This window comes from Podarcis muralis, chromosome 6, assembly GCF_964188315.1.
Source record: "Podarcis muralis chromosome 6, rPodMur119.hap1.1, whole genome shotgun sequence".
Classification (NCBI taxonomy): Eukaryota; Metazoa; Chordata; class Lepidosauria; order Squamata; family Lacertidae; genus Podarcis; species Podarcis muralis.
The window spans coordinates 45,379,764-45,398,196 of NC_135660.1; the positions used below are offsets into that span (position 1 = coordinate 45,379,764).

The 18,433-nt window shown below is 41.6% G+C and overlaps 1 protein-coding gene across 1 annotated transcript in view; it reads right to left on the reverse strand.

Annotated features, from left to right (window-relative positions):
• Nucleotides 1-18,433, reverse strand: part of COL17A1 (collagen type XVII alpha 1 chain) — a 59,447-nt gene that overhangs the window by 22,415 nt on the left and 18,599 nt on the right. The window contains exons 13-32 of the mRNA XM_077930211.1: nt 17,085-17,165; nt 14,895-15,059; nt 14,096-14,185; nt 13,387-13,431; nt 12,052-12,201; nt 10,677-10,871; nt 9,925-9,954; nt 9,195-9,212; nt 8,116-8,169; nt 7,633-7,737; nt 5,974-6,036; nt 5,362-5,397; nt 5,080-5,133; nt 4,438-4,473; nt 4,232-4,267; nt 3,717-3,779; nt 2,609-2,644; nt 2,162-2,233; nt 1,434-1,460; nt 237-272 (exon numbers count right to left, since the gene is read on the reverse strand). Coding sequence (XP_077786337.1) covers nt 237-272; nt 1,434-1,460; nt 2,162-2,233; nt 2,609-2,644; nt 3,717-3,779; nt 4,232-4,267; nt 4,438-4,473; nt 5,080-5,133; nt 5,362-5,397; nt 5,974-6,036; nt 7,633-7,737; nt 8,116-8,169; nt 9,195-9,212; nt 9,925-9,954; nt 10,677-10,871; nt 12,052-12,201; nt 13,387-13,431; nt 14,096-14,185; nt 14,895-15,059; nt 17,085-17,165 — 1,392 coding nt within the window. The remainder of the gene's footprint in view (nt 1-236; nt 273-1,433; nt 1,461-2,161; nt 2,234-2,608; nt 2,645-3,716; nt 3,780-4,231; nt 4,268-4,437; nt 4,474-5,079; nt 5,134-5,361; nt 5,398-5,973; nt 6,037-7,632; nt 7,738-8,115; nt 8,170-9,194; nt 9,213-9,924; nt 9,955-10,676; nt 10,872-12,051; nt 12,202-13,386; nt 13,432-14,095; nt 14,186-14,894; nt 15,060-17,084; nt 17,166-18,433) is intronic.

Consider the following 18,433-nt stretch of genomic DNA (forward strand, 5'->3'; position numbering starts at 1 on the left):
CCACCTGCTTTTGTTTTGAGGAACAGGGAATCGCACAAACAGGAGCCTCTGCATGATTAAGACAGGAAGTCACAGAGAGCAGAGGGCAGTGTGCAGGCTAACTGTGCAGCAGAGGGGTTCTTAGACAATCTGAGGGACTAAATAGCCTGGCTAGTGCAGTGTTGCCCTGGTCTGAATGTATGAACAAGAGCATTTTCTACTGAAAACATGCACATCCAATATTCATCTCTACTCACCTTTAGCTCCTGGTCGGCCTGGATTGCCTGTGAGTCCTGCAGAGTTAAAAATGAAAATTCAGTATACAAAATACCGTACATCACAGTGTGTGTGAGAATGCTATAATACTGGACCATAAAGAATTGTGTATTCAAAGTTCCTTCATTGCAAGGCATATCTCTCTCTCACATACCCTTCCCAGATATTGCAAAAGGCAGCCTGCTTTTCTTTCATTTTAATTTGTTTTCAAAGGACGCAGATTCTTTCATAAACATGCAAGCAAACACCTTTCTGTCCATCCATATCAGTCCCCCAGTACTTGGAGTGCAATCTATACCCCCATTCTCAGATATTTGGAATGGATCATTTGGAATGCACCACTTGGTAGATGTAACCACAGGGCACCACAATTCAAGAAGGATATTGACAAGCTGTAATGTGTGCAGAAGAGGGTGACCAAGATGATAAAGGGTCTGAAAACCGAACCTTATGAGGAACGGCTGAGGGGATTGGGTATGTTTAGAAGAATGAGAGGAGATATGATAGCCATCTTCAAATATTGAAAGGCCTGTCATATGGAGGCTGGAGCAAGCTTGTTTTCTCCTGCTCCACAGGCTAGGACCCAAACCATTTGGGATCAAGTTACAAGAAAGAAGATTCTGCTAAACATCAGGAAGAACTTTCTAACAGGAAGAGCTGTTCCACAGTGGAACACAGTCCTACTATCTTTCCTTGGAGGTTTTTCAGCAGAGGTTGGATGGCTATCTGTCACATATAAATCTAGTTGAGATTCCTGCATTGCAGTATGTTGGACTAGATGATCCTCAGGATCCCTTCCACCTCTACAATTCTATGAGATTCAGTTGCTTGCTTGCATATTAATGCCATTTATATTCCGCTTTTAGGGCATAGCCCTCACAAGGCAATGTACAACTAAAGAAGATCCAATTAAGATAACATGCAACAGGTAACCTCTAATTATGTGGTAATCCCAGAATTACCAGGCTCACCACTTATCTAAATTTCCATAGCCAGGTATGACAGGAGACCAGTTCTCCATGTGGTTACATCTGCCACACTGTAAAGGACAACTGTGCATTAAGCAGTTATTGTTTCCCACTAAAATGAACCTTCCTTATCTGCTGCACCAAATTCAGCATTTTTCAGTGTTTAGAAGGTACTTAATGCTGATCTCTTTCCATACACAGTGTATTTACCTGGTGGTCCTTGAAGTCCTGTGAGACCTAGGAAAACAATAGCAAACATTTGAAGAGGTTCAGAATTTACAACCATGGTCTTTAGTTTCAGCAAGTAAGAACCTGGCCTTTTCAGCTGATTCAACAGCATCCCAAATGGAAGCCACTGCTGCCTAGTCCTTTTCAGTACATCTATGATCAGCCCTTGCCTTTTTTGCACCTACTTGCTTAACTCTTCCTACATGTGTTTGTCATTTTTAGCCTCAGTACCTGCAATGTCCTCCCTTTTGGCCTCCTTTTTCATTTTGCTGATATAGAAGTTCTTTACACATCCCGCCTCCTCTTTTCTGCCACCATAATGGTACAGTTTCCTTTCCTAAGTCTCTATGCTGAATATGAACCAGCTTGCAAACAGTCTCCTCATTGAATGATGACTTTGGGCAAAATGAATAAAGGAATGAATTAAGATTATCCTCCTATCCCAAAACTACCTCCAGGATTTTCACTTTCCCTCATGGGAACCAAGCTACTTGCTTTCCCCTTTTAACTATTTCTTGCCTCCCTGCTCCCCTTCCTATGGGGAGCCTGATGTTACTTCAAGGCTAAGGCTAAGTCCCGGTGTTCCACCTCTGCTCCTCAGTTTGAAGAGAACTTTTCAGTGGCAAAGGGCACTCTCCACATGAAAACAAGAACACCTGCCAGGGGCTATTCATTTGCTTAACAACCAATAAATGTGTTTGGTTTATTACCTGGTTGCCCTGCATCTCCAGGAGGTCCTGGTGGGCCTCGTGGGCCTGGCAATCCCATCAGACCTTGCTCTCCTAGGAAATAATTGTTTGGACAATTAGTACTTTCATTTTATGCAACAGCAATGTTCACTGAAATTCAGAGCTACTCAGACCTGCTGCTATTATTTCATTTAATTACTTATTTTATTTCTGAATTGCTTGCTATGAAACATTAAGGTGATACACTGATAAAAACAAAACTATAACCAACCAAGTGTGCAATGCTATATTCGAGATCTGCAAGCTAAGCCCCATGAGATTTGGTAGAAGATGTTGCTATGCAAGATACACCACCGTCATAAAAAATTATGGTGGTAGAACATTGTAAATCCATGTCCAGACCCATTTGGTGTTATTTTTTTTCATGTTTTGATCTATCATGAAAAGAAACAGAAAGCAATCATCTACCTCTGGAGCCTTGCCGTCCATCTGGTCCTGGTGGACCTATACAGACAAAAGAGTTGGTTAGTTATATACGGTGTATCATAGAATCATATGTATTTGTTACTTAACACAAAGCCATACAGAGGAAGATAGCTAATTGTTTAAAGTTCAAGTACATTTGGCTGAAGGTATATTTGTATAATGTACATCATATACTAGTAGCTGCATTCCTCGCAATGTTCAGGAATTCTATGAAATCCAAAAATCAGTGCCTTTTTTAAAGTTTCAGCCTACCACTTTGATTCAAAATGGCATCCAATTATATCCAAACATAGAAGAAAACCTGCTCCTTGACCTCAGGAATGATCATGCAGAATTTCACTATAATATCTTAAGAAGTGTTCAACTGCATAATGAACAGATGCACAACTTTCAAAAATACATAGTACATAAGTGAACAGGTATTGTGCTGGTGTACAGTGCTTAAAAGTGCCCATGGCACTCACCCCAAATTTCTGCTGCCGCTTCACTGTGAATAAACAAAGCCAGAACCCCGCAAGTGGTAGCCACAGTTGGTTCTTGAATTACTACTTAGGATTTGTTTGAGGAAAACAAACTACAAACCTGGATTCAGACTGCATGGCAAACTAGACTCTGGCTTGTTTCAATCCAATGCAGCAGCAGCAGCATCAAGAACAGGGGAGCAGCACCAAGATAACTTTTGAACAGCATACAACAGCACACTGCTCATTCAAATAAACCATGGTTTACTGTGGCATGTGAACTGGGCCAATATAATCTTATCAATGATCAAGTGTACAGAAGACATGCTAGCCTTCACTAAGTGACACAAAGAGATCATTCACATATGACTTAAAACATGCACATATGCCAGTCACACCTCTTGCATCCCCCAACAGCGAAGAACATAGAATCACAGAATTGTAGAGTTGGAAGGGACCCTACACCGAACTGCATTAAAAAAATAAATGCTTTCTGTCTTTTGAAGGCAGCTAAATTTCAGTCCCTCAGGTTGACTTTTATTCTGAATCTTATGATCCAAGAGTCCTAGAGACAGTGGTTTGAAGTAGATTATCTTCCAGAAAGGTCAATATTATATATTTTCACTCACCTACTGATCCTTTAGCTCCTGCTTCACCTGGAGGTCCAGGTAGTCCCCGGGAACCTGGTTCACCTGCAAATCAAAGAGGAATGGCTTAGAATGAGGTGCACAGTTCTGCTTTAATGGGTTGCTGCTGGTATAAGAACCAAAGAGGTGAACTATGTAACCGTCTTCAATATCAGATTAAAATACAACATGCAATTCTTGCAGGTGCTTCTCTTGAGATCACGTCAGAGCATCAAGACCTGGGTGAGAACAAGTGGCCAAGTCTTAGTTCCTGTCATAAGCTCCCAGTCTGAACTGCTTCATCGCTGATGCTCCCAGAAAAAACCTTCCTGATCTTTCAGGTTTTCTGCCTTTTGAATGGAGGGAGCCCATGGTTCTCCTTAGAACTAGGGAAAAGCCCCTCACTTCCTGCCTGTCCTCAAGGATGACAACCTTCCAGGCACACCTCTTAGTCATCATGGGCAAGCATGGATGCTCATGTGATGTCCTTTCAAAATCCTTGATAATTTACTACATACCTGTAAGACCACGGGGTCCTTTTTCCCCTTGATCTCCTAAAAGGAAAACACAAAAAGGAAAGTTGATATTATGCAATTAATTCACACTGAAACTTCCCCATCAAAGCAAAATACATAATCATGGCAACGTATAAGGAACACCCCAGTGACTGGGGAAATAGGAGTCTGATAGCTACTGAGGAATCACATATTATAATCCAGCATACCTTTGGTTCCAGGTACTCCTGGAGCTCCTCTTTCACCTAAAAACACACAGACACAATGGAATTGGGGCAAAAAGATTGGAGAGTAAAATCATTCATCCATATTGGACTGAAAGGAACAGTTAAGGTAGGGCATCTGTCAAACTCCTAAGGGAGGATTCTACGCACCCCAAATATCTTTAATGCTCAATGTAATCTGGATTAGACTGCCTTGTCTATTCATTTTATGAGCTGGGAGCTTTTTTAGGTAAAGAGAAGAGTAAATAAATAAATGATATCCAAAGGCCCTTTCCCAATGATATACAAATGATATCCAAATGCCTTTTCCCAACACATGTCAATTCACTAGCAAATTAAAAAATACACGCAATTTTGAACATGGCACTCTCTCTTTCTCTTCTTTATTTTTCCATGAACACATGCATGCACCCACTTTTTAAAACTGTTACCCTCACCATTTAAATTACTTATATTCTTCATTTTATTATTTAATTTCAGTCAAGAGGTGCTCCCACGTCCTCCTTGGGATAGGGATTCAACTATCTGCTATAGGTACTCAATAGATAGTGGCAGAAAAGAACCATATATTATTTTCTCTCCTATAATTTGAAACAGATAAGTTGGGCTCTGGGCGCTGATTCATACCTTTACCACCTGGGATACCAGCTTCACCTCTAAATCCTTGAAGCCCAGGAGGACCTAAAAAGAAAAGTAAAATCAATAAGGGTCAAGCACATAAAATATGAAGTTTCTGAAAAGCAGAAAATTGAGTGGATGACATATTTTATTTGTAGCTCTCTCTTTTCTTTTTTCTTTTGTATAGTTTTACTACTTTTCAGCCAGGAGAAGCAATATACCAGATGCTGCCAGTTACAGTACCTGGGTTTACTATATTTTACAACTACATAATGAGAACATGATACTTACCAGGAGGGCCATGGGGACCTGGTGAACCCATCATACCTAGAAAAGGAAACATTGCAACTGCTCAGGAATTATGTGATTTAAAGATGAACAAACAATACATTTGCAATCTCATGCACGCAACTTTTTGTAGCACCAAGACAACATGGTTGGCATAAAAAATGCCAGCCTTTATTCCCCCCCCCATTTAATCTGGATTTACCATTTATAGGTAAAGAAACCAGTTGCCAACAGCATGTTTGCAATATCTGAACAACCTGTTTGCAATATTAGATGCATCTAGAAGTACCCTTAGCCTACACTACGGTCTAGGATAAAAATAGATTTCTTTTAAAAACACATCAATGACCATACAGAGAATTTGTGTATGTAAATACAACAACAGAGGATAACTAAGAACTACTCCATTGTATTCTGAAATATACACCCAGTTTATTCTGAATAGCCTCAAATATTTCCTTCATCACAATAAAGCCAAGGGGTAAAAAAGTGAAGTACTATTAATGCGTTCAGCCTCACTGTTGCAACTCATGCTTCCTTCACAGATAACAGTTGAGCTTTTTCTATTTGTGTGTTTTTTATTTGTTGTTTTTCCTTGCTAGTGACTAAATTTACCTTTGAGACCAACAGAACCTGGGGTACCAGGGGGACCTTGAGGTCCTGGTTCGCCAGGAGTACCTGCAGAGTAAAATGTGAGAGAAATCCATTAAGTAACCTACTGAAGCCTAATTCTTTCTGTCATGTTTCTCCTTGGTTTCATGGCCCTGAACCAAGAAGACCAACTACACAGCACTGACGTTTGTTATTATCTTCAGTCTTAGCAGGAAAATGCTTCTCTTCCTGACCCTGTTGATGCCGATGTGGTTGGTGGGGTTGGTTACATAGTCTATTTGTTATTATCTTCAGTCTTAGCAGGAAAATGCTTCTCTTCCTGACCCTGTTGATGCCGATGTGGTTGGCGGGGTTGGTTACATAGTCTATGAGGTAGTCAGGTGACCCCATTCAGAATATAAGGTTACAGTTAGGTAGTGTTTGGGGGACAGCAGCTGAGTAGTGTTTTCCAAGCCTCTCTTTCATCACCTCACCCCTCAACACCATGAGCAGAGAGACACATTCTGTAGGAACCAGAGTTCTATGGACACAGATAAGGTATTGTTTTCCCTGCCACAAAACAAACTCCCATTGTAGTTTCATTGTATCCCATTACTCATATGAATGACTAAGGGCTGGTAGCCCCATTTACTTGGCATCTGAGGGACATGCAGTTGTGGTCCCCAGCCCTGTTTGTATCGCTGATTAATGAGTAATTAAAGTACAACAGACAGTACATTACTGGGAAACAAACTCATCTCTCAGCCCAACCTTTCTTACATTTATGTCATTCGGAAAAATACCAGACTGTTACTGCCTTTTCCACAACAGTATTGCTGCCATTTTATGCAACTGTTGAAACTATCCAAGCATAGCTTATGACACAGTTATTGTCATACCCATGCACAATATTAAGGCAGTGTTTTTCAAACTATGGGGTTCCTAGGAATTTTATCTGGGTAAGTTCCCCTGAGGGGACGCGGGTGGCGCTGTGGGTTAAACCACAGAGCCTAGGACTTGCTGATCAGAAGGTTGGCGGTTCGAATCCCCGCAACGGGGTGAGCTCCCATTCCTGGGACCCAGCTCCTGCCAACCTAGCAGTTCGAAAGCACATCAAAGTGCAAGTAGATAAATAGGTACCGCTCTGGCGGGAAGGTAAACGGCGTTTCCGTGCGCTGCTCTGGTTCTCCAGAAGTTGCTTAGTCATGCTGGCCACATGACCCGGAAGCTGTCTGCGGACAAACGCCGGCTCCCATGGGCTATAGAGCGAGATGAGTGCCGCAACCCCAGAGTCGGTCATGACTGGACCTAATGGTCTGGGGTCCCTGTACCTTTAAGTTCCCCTGAAAGGCAACTTGACCATTACTACAGAACTTCCCCAGCAATATATAGTAGACACAGGGGTGTCAAGTGTGTTTTGGGGTTGGTGTGGGGCAACAGAGCTCCAAAAGTCCTAGTCATTGCCAAGTATCACATCCTTTGCAATGCACAGGATTTCCTGTCAGACATTCTTTGGTAGACAAGCTGAAGTAGCAAGTGTAGCTTGAAAGCAGAAGTTTGAAAGCCACTGTCATAAGAAAAACATCTATTAAGAGGGCCTCCCTTCCCACAATAATTTTGTAATATTCATTGAAGTGATCAACAATGGTAGGTAGGAAAGCAAGACACAAAAGTATTGTTTACCTCTGTCACCTTTCTGTCCAAATCCAGGTGCACCAGGCTCTCCACGAGGTCCAGGAGGTCCCTCTCGCCCTCTTTGTCCCATGGGACCCTCCATGCCGGTTTCACCTGAAGAGAACCAGTACCTTAGAATCCAGGTCCCAACATATGCCACATTCTACTCAGTTGAGCTAAAAAATTCCCCTGTGTCAGTAGCTGCTGCCCGCTGCCCCATGTGCTGAGCCATTTCTCTGCAGCTTCTCAGGAAAATATCAGGAACTGCTGGATACTACCTAATAAGGCAAGCAGTGTCACTGACTTCTTGGGAAAGAACCTTCCAGACTGACTTGGCCATTGGCTCCTCCTGGGCTGGAAGTATAAGAGGGCTTCCTGTCACAGTTGAAGCTTTGCTTGAGCAACAAGGTCTACCTGAGATCTAGCGTTTCTGGCCCTGCATTCTGGCTTGACCTCTGACTCAAATTGCTCATTATTCTTTGATCTGCTTACCCATGCTGCCTTTCTGTCCTTTTGGCCCTTCACGCCCAGGGATGCCAGGAATACCTGTTAAAACGATATTATTTTTCTTTTTAGAAAACGAAACAAATGACATTAAAAAGAGCTATACACTGCTACTTTGTGACATGCAGGGAAATATAGAGAAGCTGAAATGAAATCAGCATTAATATCTGAATTCAAGTTTTGATTGTTGTTTCAAATTTCACATTTTCAATGAACTGTGGTAATAACCAGAAGAACTGGTCTGAAACAGCATCAGTTTAAGGGTAAGTTTTAAAAATAAGAATGTGGGGATCAAACACTGAGTTCTACTACGGAAAACCACTCCCAGATTTGATTTAAAATGAAGTCTAGTATCATATATTAAATTTTCAGTATTTGAGTTCTACATTCTGCCTACTCCCCTGCAGAGACCAATCTGTCCTTTAGTGAAGGAATCTGTCAGTAATCGCTTTTTTTCCATCTCGTCTTCCAATGAGTATCATCTAATACAAAGGCAATCTAAGTGCCTTACTGCAAATTGCTGCAAGTCAACTTGAAGGTACCTCTCATTGTGCTTGTGATGTTCAGACTTGACAAAACAGATCAAGTTGCATAATACGGGTACAGCAACTGATCACAGTGGGAAGCAGAGAAAATGATCAAGGTGTTCTGTTGTAACAGCTGATATTCTCCTCCCCACTAATTTTAAGCACCCTACCTGCAAAATCCAAATTTCTCTTCTCTTTTTCAGTGCACTTATATATAACTAGCACTCCAATAATATAAGAATTTATGAACTCTTTACATCTCAGATAGTACCACAATTGTTAGGCAGGTGTGCCCAATGTTAATCTCTTCCTTAACAACAATTGTTGCTTAATATCAGACGCTAAACAATTCAGCATTTAGACTATTGATTCCCGCCCCCATTTCACATAATGATGGCATAATTAGAGCACCTGTATAAGTTTATTGTCCTGATTCCTAGTGGCCATGGAAGCTCCATTGCACACACATGCTCACACACAAAGAAAAGTTACTCCAAATAAGTTGTCATAGCACATAGGAACTGAGAACCGTAAACTCACCTGGGGTGCCCATATCGCCTAAGACAGAACAAAAAGGACAGAAATGCATCAGTTGTGGGATAAAAATAAGGCTTTGCTCATTTTATCAACCTCTCTCTAATTACTGTCACACATGGGGGTAGTTCTGGGAGATCATAAAAGACAGTGTCAAGGCCATCTCTAGGTCAATCAGCTCTTCAGCTCAGCTGAACCAGTTTACACCTTTCTCTGTATTTCTTTGGAATAAATATTTTTTTCCTGTGAATTCTCTAAATTTTAAACAAATTGGCTTGTGTCTAATGCCAATTCAGCTCATGCAACAGACTTCCCCTAGTGCAACAAAACTTTCCCCTCCTCTCTTCTCCCCTGCAGCCCCTTAAAAATGAGCACCCTCAAAATCTGCTCGAGGTTGGGGGATTCTCTGGAGTAGATTTTGTGAGGAGCACAGGGAGAGGAAGGGAAGGGGATGTCCCATTGCACAAGTAGAACATTGCTTATGTAGTGTTGTATGCAATCCATTTAAACCAGTTTGAAACTAGCTTGAAAGTGGTTTATCTATCATGGCTTCCCATGGAGAATCACAAGAAAGATAGTACTTCAACTTTCTCACAGAACCCCATTCTGGGTTCAGAATCATAATTATTGGGGTAGAGGAAACCCATCCTAAACACCTGTTCATTTCTATGACATGTATTACTGAAACTAAGAGATCCCTAATACGTATTAAAACAGAGATGCAGCACACAGATACCTTTCTGTCCTGGTTCTCCTTGGAAATAACCTGCAAAGGAAACAAAATGCTAGTCATATTTCTGTTGTGCAAATGACCCAAAACTACCTCTGGCTTAATATAACGACAGAAAGGCAGTGGAATTAAGTGAAATGTATGTGCAGTTTGGAAACCAAAAGCATTTTGTCCTGGAACCCTCTCAGTTGGTTATGGATCTTCTTTAGATTTCCTGCCCATATCACAATATTTGGCTGCATAGTGTCATCCAGTTTGAAATCTCTTAGAATGTTTAAAGCCAAGGAGTAAACATGGCATCCTGGAGGTGTGCCAATGGCAGCCTAATTTGCTCCTAATTTTCCCAGTATCATGTCACTTGATACAGCAGCTTTCTCAAATATAAAGATCCTCAGTACTGGAGGAAGGAATGAATGCGCCACCCTCTGGACATCTGGGTGTGGCATTATTCCAGATAACTCCAGAATTACCGGTACACTTCATTCATAAGATGAAGTGTATTCTAATCCATTAAAACTTAGACCAGAAAAAAGTGTTAAGTCTTTAATTTTAGTTTAGTTTAGTCTTTTGCTTTATACAAATATACAGATTGGTTTGGACTGACCTCAAAGTCCACATAATTCAATTATGCTCCATTCTCTCCCTCCAGTTTAATTGTGTTATACGAAATTTAGGAGCGTAGTTAAAGAACACTACACATTTTCTGGCAAATACGTTGCTTCATTTCCTATCCTTGTGGAATTTTGTTGGCTCCTCACCTTTGCTTCGCTCCACATCCAGCCTCTTCTTCATTAAAAACCACAACTGATCGTCACTAATATCACCCTGTACTGCTTTATATCTCTCAGAATGTACAGCATGTACGTTTTCAACTGTGTTGGGTTGAACCTGCCAGCGGCTGGCTTGGGATTCAAGGATATCCACCCGGGATCTCAGCTTCTTCACTTCTTCCGCTGAAAGAAGTTAAAACAAAGAATTAGATGATCATTGGTTTTACTATTTGCATGTGTGAATACAACTTTAGTCCCCGCTCTGTGCCTCCATTCTGCTTTTCCAGAACTGAGATGAAACTTAGGGTTCCTCCAGACTGCTGTTTTATCACAGGTGTGTTCTTCAACATGTTCTTTATTCAAAAATGGTGCATTACTGGTGGATTTATTCTGCTTTTACTTGCACTGTGAAGTGTCCCCAACGCTACTATATTAGCACTATCCAGAGGAACTATAGAACAACAAAAACAGACCAAAAACAACAAACCCAGACCATTTGTGATAGAAAAAGTTATAGGGTTTCACCAGGAAGTTTGGGATATGCACTGATTGGAAGTGAAGCAATGTGACTGCCCCCACGTTTTTGCAGACACAAACAGTATTGAAAGTGAGGTTTTGTGTGACCGCCCCAATACCATAATAATCACAAATAGTTATGAATGTGGGGAACTTACTGAATATAAAATGTCTAGGGGTGGGGAGAGTGCAACAGAAAACCTTCTTGAATTGTGGGAAATTTAACAATTCTGAGAGCTTCTTCCAAAGGAGTGAACAGTGGATTCTCAGAGGAGGATGTATGTGTGATATATATATCAGCTGGTAGAGCATGAGACTCTTAATCTCAGGGATGTGGGTTCAAGCCCCATGTTAGTTATACATACCCAGAGCATTTTACCTAGGAAATTCTATATCATCATATGACTGGCCAATCAACTCAGATTGGTCAGTTCTCTAACCAAAGTGAAAATATATAATTAAGTTGAATTGTTCCTTTTCAGTGAAGGCGTTCTTCCTGCATTGCTCATGGGGAGAAAAAGAGAATGGCACTTGGGCTTCCCAGGTTCTTCACAGAGAACTTTGCCTAGATCCCTTCACCTCAGTCCTAAATAATATAAGACCATGCTCTCATCATAATCAATGGCCCCATGTTTGTTTTGATTGCTCAGTAGTAGTTGGTACAGAGTACTACTTGTGCGCTTCTTGCAGACTTCCCATAGGCACCTGGTTGGCCACTGTGACTACAGGATGCTGGATTAGATTGGCCTTTAGCCTGATCCCATTGGTCTCCTCTTGTGTTGTTCCTAAGCCATCCCCTTCCTTAGCTGCAACCCATCACTTCTCCTGTTCACTTGTAATAACTTACCCAGAGCAATAAGCCCAAAGAGTAGACCAAGGAGAAGCAGCCAGGCTAGCAGCAAGCCTAAGAGCCACTTCCACCAGCTGCAACAGGAGGCACAGGGGCACCAGGCTGGAGCAGCTCCTGCTCCACCACATCCATCATCACCTCGGATTTCTATAGTGAGCAGAGACATAACAGTAAAAGCAGGTTAGACAAGAGAGTGTGGCTCCACAAAGGTGTAGGCTGGAAAACGTTCCAAGGTGTCCCCCACAAACGTTTGTCAAGATTCTTTTACTTACTGCCTTCCATTTAATGATTATTAACCAAATTTATAAACTGGCCTTCATCACATAGAAATTGCATAGCACTTTCCAACACTATATATATATTCTTTAAAGTTCTCTCCATAATGGCTTCATTTGGGAATCATGACAAACCATGGTTGATATAATGACTGGGATGAGCCGAGCGCCCTCCCTTTGGTCCATGAACTCCCCACTATTCCTTTCTCCCCTAGTACAGCTTTAATTAATCACATTTAGCTACCACCTAAACTTAACTTTGTGTTTCTGAAACAAGCCAGCTTCAAAACTGCAGTAGTGTGAAGATGGCTTCTTTCAAACAAGCCATAGTTAGGATTAACCATAGTTTGTGGGGCTTGAATAATGTGTCACACTGTAGTTATTTTTAAAAATGGAAGCAAATGCTTCCAAACTTCTCCTTGTGGCTATGAAAGGGAAAGGGCACACCAAGTAGTGGGAGGTTACTGCTCATTCCCACTATGGATCAGTTATGGTTCATCATGATGTCTGAACACAGCCATTATATTTATCTTTCTTTAAATGTAACATCCCAAACTTGGTGAGGGTTTGTGTCATGAAGTGATTAAAATCACAAGCAACGAACCAGAAGTCCCCAGTTTAAGTCTCTGCCAAAATCAATGGGAGTAAGAAAGATTTTAAAGCTTGACAAAAGATTTCAAATAGCGTTACACTTCCTCTGGGAAAACTCTCTAGCAACTGAAGTAAGGGAGACATCTGGGATTGATATTCTGGACTCAGTAAAAGTACATGAAAACACTAAGTGAGCTCTTGTGCAGCTTCTGTTCGCTTGTGAGGCATAGACGGGAGAACTCCCTGGTGGGTTGTGATTGCAAGTTGCAATCCCCAGTAGACTGGAACATTTCTACTGGAGTGTCATTGACTTTAGTTGGCATGTTAAGGAACATTTGAGCTTTGGGTTGTAGCTCTGTTGTGCCTCTGCATATCAGCTGTGAACAGGGCTGCATTTTACCTAGTGATATTTTAAAGCTATAATCACTATAAAACGTTGCTTCCCTTCTAAGGCAGACACACTCACCTGCATAAGTAGCTTTGTCCTTTGTTGAAATAGATCTTAGTCCTCCTATTAGAAAAACAAGAACAAATGCTAAATAGTCTTCCTACATGCAGCCACACTATTTCTAAATGAAATTCAAGCCAGGGCAACAGCTGCCAATCCAAACAAGGATCATGAGAAAAACAGTTGCAGTGTGGCTTCACTGATCAGATAATAGGGCCACAATTATGCAATTTTCATCGTTAAGGGTGGTAAGTATTAGACAGGTTTCTGCAACCCACATAGGAATTTTTTTTTTAAATGAAAAAGGATAAGAAACCCTAAAAATAATGGTGCAGAAGCATCTGCAAAAATAGAAAGCAACAGTTGCAAACACCCATGCACAACCACAAGAAAGATACCTTTAAATAACATGTTTCCCCTCCCAAAACCCGACTCACCCTAAAGCACTTTTTTCACCTCCAGAATGACTATAGCAACACCTCAAATATTTCCTGCACATGGCACATTCTAGCACATGTGTATAGAGGGGAAAACATTGTTTTATCATGTATAGGTGCCAAGAAGCCACAAATTACCGTACATCCAGTTCTCAACACGTGATTCCATGGTACAATAGCCACCTACACAATTTTCATGTATGTTAGTGTATACAAGCGCACACATTTATTTCTACAGCTATGTTGGAAAAATATTCTTCCCACTTCAAGGCAGAGAATCAGAGGTTTACCATTTGTTTCTGATTTCAGATAGGAATCTCCAGCATAAGAGGAAGAGAAAGCCTGCTTGTCTTTCTTTAGGGTGTCTTCTGAATAACAGCCTGTAAACAGCCCAAACAAAACACATTTAGAAGTACAGTATCCCAAAGTAGATATCACACCTGGTATGTCTGAACTGACCAAGTTCCAGTACCTTTGGAACAATCTTCTTCCTCATTCATGTTGACTTACTTATTATGGGGTGATTACATTGTCCACCAAAAATATGACTCCACTACTCCCAGGATAACCACATAGCTACTGATTGTGTGAATACACAGGGACCGGAAACACTTCAGATCAGGGGCTTTAGAAGCAAACCAGAAGTGACTGGGAGAACCTTTTGTCAGATGCAACTTGCACTGCTCCCACAGATGCTCTCAATGGCAGCACAGATGACTGGGCTAAGAGCCACCACATGCTGGTCACTGGATACCTAATGAGATATAGCACAACCAACCCCTGAAAAATACCTTGCATACATGCATCGTAGGACCAGTTCATATGTTACCACAAGAGTTTTACATAAACTACTTATAGTTTTTGAATATTTAGTGGTATATGAATCTTGATAAACAAACAAACAGCATGGGAGCTGGGAGTCAGTTAACATTTGCATGGGAAGGAATTATGCTGTCTCCCCAATTAGACCTTACTAGAGTGGTATAAAACTAGACCATAGGAAGGCAGCTTCTACCCTACCAAAGTAATGTCTGAGTTAAGTCCAGTCACCAATGGGTGTGAGACATGAGAACGAGGCAGGAAACAAACCTCCACTGAGCCCAGTGCCGGAAGCACTGAAAACTTTTCCACTGTCCTTGGTCATGATCAGCAGCTCCACATCTTTCTTGGGAGCCACATTCTCTTTCTCTAGGAGCAGGAACTTGCAGTCCTTGCGCAGGATGTCATCATTCTGAGAGCCTGTGGTAGTGGCAGCTGGATGGCATTGAAAAAGGTAAAAGTAAATGAAAGCATGCAACTATTGCACAATAGCCCTATGAATATCCAAGCTGTTGGCAGGAATCTGCCATTTCCCTGTTCCAGCCTCATCATATATTTTGGGGACCTGAACATTTGGATTTCCATATTTAGGGGCAATTTTTAAGAGAAAATCTGTCGGCTGCCAGACTACAGAGTTTGGTGACAGACCATGCTAAGTGGGTGGCATGCCAGATACACCACAAGCATGGCATAAATGCCAGGAGAAGGACTCAGACATGCTGGCGGAGTGGCTCCACAGGCAAAAGGTTGGTCTAGCGATTGCCAGGAGGACACTGATCAAGTTCTGAGGATGTACATATGCATAGATCCCATCTTGCAGGGGAACCCAAGTTCTCTTGGGAGCAGTGTGCTGCTCCTTGTGCTGCTGAACTCATGTGCTGGAGGCATTGTGGCATCACTGCACTATGGCCATGTCCTCAGATCAGCTGGCATGGAATGCCTCCCTCTGTTCTCTGGCTGGTGTGAGTGCATAGCATCTGCCGTGCCCTGGGATTGGTGGGCAATGCTGGTGTTGCCAAGGATGCATTTCTGAGGCATTTACATTTTTTATTCCCAAGTGCTTTCTCTTTCTATACTGGACTGAGCATGTGTTGGATAGGGCAGTTGTTCTGCCGGTGCAGCAGCAGCAGCTTATCCCTGGCCCCAGTGTAACTGCAGCTGAGGATTGCTTTGCCCATTTTCAGACAGTTATTTAAAATTCCACAAATGCTGGATTCAGACAAAATGCAAATTGGGTTACGAATTTATGCTGGGTAGAAAGACACTTTTGCTAACGCTTTCAGTACATATATAACAGGGGAAAGCTCCATCTATTGAATTCCTGCCATAGTTGTTAAAGGCAAAGGAACATGCTAGAAAGAAAAAAAGGTAAACACCCTGTCCAAAAAGGATGTATCCAAAATATATTTCTTCTAGGGTCTTTTGGCCCTTTCTGCTGTAGGCTAAAATGTAAATTTAAATATTTGGACTATCAAAATGTCATTTTCAGTATTTGGACTGTATAATGTCAATTTCAGTATCTAGACTTGTAAATGTCTTATTGCATTCTGTGCTTTGACACCCTTGGCAATGCTAGCAAAGGCACCAAAAGCACCAACATCAGCAAAAGCACAGGGTGGAAAAAGTCTATATGGGTGAGAACAAGGAATAAATCACATATGGGTGACAGCAGCAACAGTAAAATATGTTCTTTTTTAGTGATAATGGGTTCATGGAATTGCCATGCAAGCAACTACTGCCTTTGATTTATCCAACAAAACTATGAAGAAATGTTTCTGTGAAGACCGTCTGGCATAAAGTTTAAATTAAGGACAATGATATCAGTTTTGCAATTAGACTTCATGAAGTAAATCCAAGTCAGCTCCGCTTTGAGAAAAATGGCTGCAAAACAGGCACTAGGGAGAAGATTAATCTGTTCTCCATGCGCTTTAGTGTACTAGGCCTTTATTCTTATTTTCAGAATGCAGCAGCTGCATCTAGTGGACAATCTGGATAACAACACACATTGGTCGGGGCTGATGGGAATTTCAGTCCTGGGATATCTGGAGTTCAGTTTAGTTCCCAAGATTTCTACATCAGTTTGTAATTCTTATTTTTTAAAAAAAATTGCCAGCATTTTAGTGCAAATTTAGCCTAATAGGCTTTTTTTGGTATGCGATTTTTGCAAGGAATTTTCCCTAATATAATGCATTTTTATATTGTTGTGTGTTTGCGGGGGGTGGTCAGTCTGTATGTGGCCCGAGTCCCTTCTAATCCCCTGCATCCAGAAAACATTTCTATACATGAAAAAATTGCCACTAGCATGTCCTCAGTAGTGCCTATGACATCACTAGTGACACAACCCCACCTCCCCATTCCATGGCAGACATGTGTATACTATGGATTGCAGAAAAGGTACCATTCCATCAGTTATATAAAGACTGGTTTTCCAGATAATGCAAAATGAAAACGAAGACTCACCAGTTGTAGATGAGGTGGACACACCAGTGCTAGTCACGCCATAGCTCTGGGTTGTATTCTTCTTTGCTCCATATGCTGTTGCTAATAAAGGAGAAGAAGATAAAACTTCAGTTCAGTTTGTAGAAGCCAAAGAAAGAGATCTAGACATCTGCTTCCCCACCAGCACCGTTTATTTATTTTTTGAGTAATAAGCAGAGGAAAAGGTATTTCTCTGCAGAGAGTTGCAAGTTACTAATAAATAATATTTTATTTCATTTTATTAAAGTTCAAAGTGTTTCAATGCAACTATCCAAACAACCCTTATAACAGCCCTGTAAGGCAGGTGAGTATTATTGTGATAACTTGGCAGTACTTAGGTACAGTGTCTGCTGTCCCATCTCTACTAATCCTGTTTGGCTGTTCAGACTCATGGTACTCAGCATGGGTTTAAGCATGGGTCCTAAGTAACTTGCCTGGTTCCTGGTTTTAGCATGCCCTACTCTCACAAACCCCTAATGAAAAAATAGTGCTTGGCAGTGGAACCCTATACATATGTACTCCCAAGTATGTGTATATGTTGCACTGTGATTAGCATATGGGTATAAGTGACTGTTTCATCAATATCTGGAGCATTAAGGAGTTGCTTTGTACTCTGTCAGACTTAGTCCCTCTAGCCTGGTATTGTCTTCTGCACAGACTAGTAGTTGCAGGAAAGTCCTACCTAGAAATGCTGCAGCATGTGTTCCATCACTGTCTATGGCCAGGGCCAGCCTACAGCATTTTGCTGTGTGAGATGAAGGACCAGAAAGCACCCCTTCTCTACTCCATGTACAGAAGGGCAGCTGAATCTTGCTTCAACAGTAGAAATGGGGCAACTTCTTTCAGTGCATCTGAAGCATCAGGCTGTGTGGCATACACAGCTCTGTCCTCCAACAAAATGGAGTGTCATGAGACAAAGGTTCTTGAGAGCAAAAGCAGGCAAGGGCTAGGCACGGCCTACAAGGCCTACACAATCATTTCAAGCCTGCTAACTGTAACTGTTAGCAGTAAACTGCCATGTCACTGTGACTCATCTTAGGTTCCCTAAAAATGTAACCAGCCATCTCTCTGGGCCTCAGTCTGTCTTCTGAGTCAGTCTCAGCTCAGTATGTGAGTGTGTTGTTGCAGACAGAGCGGCTCCAGGGCTCCAGTTAATCCATAACTAAGATCTGTGCCTCTCTGAAAACTAAGATAGCTGCTATGAGCACTTTGTGTATGCTCTTTAACTATGCTGTTCCTGAACAAGTTTATTTTCTTCAGTAAAGTTTTATTCTGTTTATGAAGAAGACTCTGCATTGATTAATTTACCGTTGCGCGGCAGAGTGGAGGCG